The sequence below is a fragment of the Sinocyclocheilus rhinocerous genome, unplaced genomic scaffold, assembly GCF_001515625.1.
Source record: "Sinocyclocheilus rhinocerous isolate Xijiao unplaced genomic scaffold, SAMN03320098_v1.1 scaffold1724, whole genome shotgun sequence".
Taxonomy (NCBI): domain Eukaryota; kingdom Metazoa; phylum Chordata; class Actinopteri; order Cypriniformes; family Cyprinidae; genus Sinocyclocheilus; species Sinocyclocheilus rhinocerous.
The window spans coordinates 1,161,738-1,167,866 of NW_015626034.1; the positions used below are offsets into that span (position 1 = coordinate 1,161,738).

Consider the following 6,129-nt stretch of genomic DNA (forward strand, 5'->3'; position numbering starts at 1 on the left):
CTGACTGATTGTTGGTTTGGTAATATTTGGTCTCCTTAAATGTCTTCAAAATATGTTAAATTAATATAAAAGTATGAATTCACTTTTTTTCTGTGTATTTTTGTTATGAATGCATTATGGTGTACTGGTTACTTTAAAAACAAAAGCTGCAGTTTATATCAATTATTACAATTATAAACATGGTATAATAACTAATGTTACAAACCTCTTGTATTCGAGTGGATTATCCTAAAATGTGTTTAGGAAGACTACATGTGGTTTGCATTCTGTACCTGCAGTCCAACTTCCCGGTTATTTCCCGGTCAATTCCCAGGTGTTTCCAACTTGAATATTGTGTTTTAATGCCATCCCGGTTTTTTTTTTTTTGAGGATTCACTGGCTATGAAAATCTTGGGCTGCTGAAATTCCATTCCCCACAAAGCATGGAAAAAACATACAGGAAAAGATTTGCTTAACTTGCTTTTCTGGTTTGCATGTTTGCAGAGTGTAATTTGCAGCCTTCCACCATGACAACAAATAATGGTGAGTGTGTCAAAACCTTATCATCAACAACCTGATCCTGACAGCACTCTGTTAAATTGTTGTTATACAGTATGTAACTCAAAGAAACACCCTGGCTTTCACATGACAGTGAGAACAATGTCAATTGATGTTCTTTGATATTCTTTAAACCAGGTTACCCAATTGACATCCAACCACAGAAAAATGCAATTAATCCCGCCCCTCCTTTTAACCAGGGACCAGCCATACCAGGCCAAGGTAAGGAAATCGAAGGAAATTTTGAATTTTCATAATCCTCAATTTTCTAGATCCTCCTGCTTAACACGTCATTTTCTTCCTTTTGAAAGGTCAAGTGCCTGTGATGCCAGTTCCACAAAGACCCGCTGGCTGCCCACCAGGACTGGAGTACCTGACCCAGGTAGAGCTTTACTGCTGGATATGAACAGCTCTGTATGCCACTGTAGGCAGTGATGGAATCTTTGTTTTTTTTTTTGTTTTGTTTTTTGCGAGATGAGACAGTATCTTCTCAGGAAATGGTGACTCGGCTTGCGTTGCATTTCTGGGCTTTGAAATGCCACAACAAATGTCCCACTTCTTGGAAGAATGTGAAACTTTGGAAACACTTTTAAACACGATTATCATGCCATCCAAAGTCCTAAAGAGGGTTTTTAACATTTATTTCCTTTTTCCAACACAGATTGATCAACTTCTTGTACAGCAGAAAGTTGAGCTGGCAGAAGGTAATGTTGTGATGTTTGTTTTAGTTTTTTCTTCACCGATATTATGAATATTTTGCATATGTTGAGATTAAATGACTATTATCTTAACATAACAGAAATCAACTGACCCCCTTGGTTACTTTTGCTTGATCACACAAGCTTTACACAGCATCCCGTAGGAATAAACTGGACAATGTGATTTTCAGTAAAATGCATACACTTATAAAGTAGTAAAAATGCAATTATTATTATTTTTATGTTGGCTGGAATTAAGTTTTTATCCGACATTTAATATAATATATATATATATATATATATATACACACACACACACACGTGTATGTATATATATATATATAATATAAATTAATATAAATAATTGAGGTAATCCAGATTTTGGTTCATGAAGTTACATTCTGTGTCGTAACTCTCACTTTTATTCAGGTTTCAAAGTCTTTGATTTGTTATCATTGTTAAAAGATATAAGCTGGTTGATGAAAGATTGTACATTCATGAACTATTATCATTGTGCTGTTTGTGTAGAAAAAAAATGCTTTGAATACAATCCATACGTAAACTACTGTACAAAAGTTTCGGATTGGTAAGATTTTTTGTAATGTTTTTGAAGAAATTCTCCTATTGGATCTTAAATTTGCATTAAAGTATTGTAATTATTAATTTCTTTGAAGCAATACCCAAATTGTATATTGACTCGAATATGATGAGAATGGTTTTAATTTATGAATTAAATTTAAATTAATTACTTTTTGGCATGCATAACAAAGTGATACAATATATCAGTGATACAATTGAAGAAAGAAAGCCTCATTACAAGAATGAAGTGACTGAAAATAAAACTCTAGTAAATAATTTAGTATTTAAGTATTTAATGACTGTGTGTCAAGGTCTAAGTCTCCTAAAATATCAGATAATTTGACCTTTTCATGAAAATGCAAGGTTAGTTGAGGTTGTAAAATGTCATGTGGTGCGACTTGTAAAATGTAATATCTTGATTTTATGATAATATTAATAATTCATGATTCAACATTCTCACATTTTTGGGCACTCATGGACACTCTTAGATGTTGTTGGACCTATTCATATTTTAGACCATTGCTAAATAAACACCCAACCTATGCATGTCAGGCTTTCAAATCAATGTCACCAATGTACTGTTGCGAATGATGTGTTGCATGATGGGTACTCGGCAAAGCCACCACCATTGGTCATGCTTGTGATTGAATTAACAGCTTAAATGCAACCTATAACCTGTGAATAATTATACAGATCTGCATTAATTTCAAGAATAATTATGCCTAAACTCAAATCACTGTGTTTTTTTTACTGTCTTCCTCTAAGCTCGAAATCCAGTCTCCACCGGGCAACCCGATTGGATACGTGATCCAGAATTGGCATCCTTTCCTTCCCAAGTATACCATACTGAATGAGAAGAAAGAAGCAGTTCTGAAGATTGTGGGGCCGTTCTGTTCATGCAGATGCTGCGCTGATGTGAACTTTGATGTATGAAACATACAAGGCAGAAATATTGATGATAGTTTGATAATTTGACTTGGTCTTTAATCTTAGTCATAAAAGTATAAAACCATGTGATCCTTTTACATACCACTAAACATTTTGCATGATGATAAATAGTTATTTTTTTGCATCTAAACAGGTTTTGTCCGTGGACGAATCAACAAAGGTGGGCAGAATCGCTAAACAATGGACAGGTCTGGTGAGAGAAGCTTTCACTGATGCAGACAATTTTGGAATCTCCTTTCCTATGGATCTGGACGTGAAGATCAAAGCTGCTCTTTTCGGAGCATGTTTTCTCATAGTAAGCAACAATAAGTTATTATTATACGTCAACATATTACTGGTTGGACCAGTTTGTATCTGTTTAATCTTGCTCTATAAGCTTTGCGTGTTTCAGCATAGTGAATAATCTGCTGTTATTCTTCTCTTGTAGGACTTCATGTTCTTTGAACACAATAAATAACTTTATTTTCCGGATGTCATGTAAGTACACTAATATGGCATATGGATATTTTAAAAAGTCCACAACATGATTCGTCAACACATCATTGTCATTGACATCTAATCATTGTTTTTCAATTAGTATTTCAGGTTGAATTTTGATATTTTTTTTTAACTCCTCCTCAACTCTCAACATGTTAACCATGGATTCAAATGTGGATCACTCAGCTAAATATTATGGACAAGTTATATTATACATATTACTATATACATTACATTATAGAGTATATTCCTTCACTGCTGTTCTTGAGCCACCACTAGGTGACAGCAGTTCCCTTTACAATAATGTTGAGATGCTCTCGGTACAACTAAGTAGACTCTTAAAAATAAAGGTGCTTCAAAAGGTTCTTCACAGCATGCCACAGAAGAACCATTCAGTCAAAGTTTCTTTAAAGAACCATCTCTTTCTCACCTTTTTATAATCTGAAGAACCTTTCACCACAAAGAACCTTTTATGAAACAAAGGTTCTTCAGATGTTAAATAATGGTTCTTTGTGGAACCATTTAGACAAAATGGTTCTTCTATGGCATCGTGAAGCACCTTTAGTTTTAAGAGTGTATCTGCTCTAAATACTTTGCCAAAAAATGTACTACAAACTATTAAAGAGAACTTTATTATTATTTTTTTAAAGACCATATAAACAAACTTGTAACAAGCAAAATGTTAACTGCTTGATTTTGCTCCAATTTTTTTGTTTTTGTTTGTTTCATTATAATAGATAGTAGAATAAAGTGTTATATATCAACATGTTAAATAATAGTTCTTTGTGGAACCATTTAGACAAAAAGGTTCTTCTATGGCATCGTGAAGCACCTTTAGTTTTAAGAGTGTATCTGCTCTAAATACTTTGCCAAAAAATGGCAAAAAAAAAACTTTATTATTATTTTTTTAAAGACCATATAAACAAACTTGTAACAAGCAAAATGTTAACTGCTTGATTTTGCTCCAATTTTTTTGTTTTTGTTTGTTTCATTATAATAGATAGTAGAATAAAGTGTTATATATCAACATCTGCTTTTAGTGTTTGCAGTCATGCTTACAAATGTGTTAAAATTATCATTGCTTACAGTTATAAAGGTAATGCATATTATATTCAAACATTTCTCATTGTAAAATGCAGTTCGCAATAAATAAAACGGTGCAATTATTCAGATTATTCTAAACAACTTTCATGGTTTCATTTAGCACCTATGTTCTTTATTCACAAAGTGCTCCTCAACTCCTCATTATGCCTTCTTGGACTTAGATAATGAATAACACTAACTTTTTTACCTTTGCTTTCTTGTTATTCAAGTTTTCATGTTGCTCAGCAACAACACCTCATTTACAGTCCTTAAGAAAGCTGTTTGCTTTACCTCAGAAGGAAACATTCGAAATGATGCTCGAAAAAAGCCCTTAGTCTTATCCCGAGTCATTTCAGAGAAGGAAATTGATGTTTATGTCTAGACTTTTTTTTCTAAAATTTGCAATAAGAGTTGCAATAAATGACAACACTGTTTTGAATGAAAATGAGAAGGACCCCACAAAATTCACCTTTTACTTCTAGAATGCTGTACTCTGTTCATTATAGCACACTGCATTTGTATTCTACTATCTCTGCAGTGTGTATATATATATATATATATATATATATGCTATGCATAGTATGCAAATTTTCTGAATGCATACACTCTCAGAAAAAAAGTTACAAATGTTGTCACTGTGACGGTGCCCTTTCAAAAGGTATAAATATGTACCGTTTAGGTACATTATTCATTTTAGGTAGTAATATGTATCTAATATACAGTCTCTAGGGGTAAAAAGGTACAAAAGTGTAGCTTTTGAAAAGGTACTGCCCCAGTGACAGCTTTGTACCTTTTTACCACACATGTTCCAAAAGGTCAAGTATACAACCAAAGACAACATTTCGACTTTTCATTTCCAGTGTGACAAATGAATCTGAAAAAAATATCAACCATGATATTTATTTCTTAGATGATAACTGGACGGCACTGAAGTCATGTGAAAACAGCATATCATACTGCTGGATGAAATGTATGCCATTGCATAATGTGTGCTGTATCACATACTATTATACGATCAAAGGCAGACACACTGAGAGAGCTGAAATTCACTGACAGTAAAGTCAGTTAAATGCATTATTCCTGTCTGCCTGCATAACTCTAACCCTTTTGAAGACCGAAGCATGCCATCCTAAACCTCTGAAGTCTCTGACGTTCTATCAGTTAACACATTAAATAATGCTGACTTGTCTTTCAGTTTGTGAGAACTTACATTTACAATAAGTCTATAGGACAAAACACTTGTTTCAACAGTAAATTTTAAGGCATTTTTTAATCCTATATCCTTTTTCCTATTCGAGTTGATTAGTATTCTAATTAATTTATTTGTTAGTCAGTTCTGCATCTTTGAGAAAGAAACCCTCTTGCTCCTCTGGAGCCGGCTGTAAACTTCCAAGCTGGGAGATATAGTGGTAGCAGGGCTGTTGGATGTATTTGGTTTGATCAATAATGGAGGACTCATCTGCTGATGGAGGCGCTGAGAGACCTAGACAGCCTCTAATGAAAGGGCTTGATTGATGTTGTGCTCTGATGTGTCTGTGACAGCAGCCAAGGGCCTCACCTCATGCAGCTCCACCCACAACTCACCACTGTTCACACACATTCACATACAGCCACAATCCACTGCTGATCATATGCGTCAGACACTTGTCTTTGCCTCCGACTTCTGTACACTTAGAGCATTTACTCCCATGAAGCTTATTAATAAAGCATTGAATAGGTGCAGTAGTTTAATATGCTGGGTCTCATCATTAGGATTGTACACTTGTAACCTAGTGCTTACAGACTATATGTGGTGGGCGAAATAATT

General features: G+C 34.1%; 1 protein-coding gene across 1 annotated transcript; it reads left to right on the plus strand.

Moving 5' to 3' along the window:
- Positions 1 to 459: 459 nt before the first annotated feature.
- LOC107708948 (phospholipid scramblase 1-like) lies at positions 460 to 3,239 on the plus strand. The gene is made up of 7 exons (XM_016513327.1): positions 460 to 522; positions 676 to 759; positions 849 to 919; positions 1,199 to 1,249; positions 2,580 to 2,741; positions 2,896 to 3,057; positions 3,190 to 3,239. Exons 1-7 carry the CDS (start codon positions 474 to 476, stop codon positions 3,217 to 3,219), a joined length of 609 nt encoding a protein of 202 aa, XP_016368813.1. The 5' UTR covers positions 460 to 473; the 3' UTR covers positions 3,220 to 3,239.
- Positions 3,240 to 6,129: the final 2,890 nt, after the last annotated feature.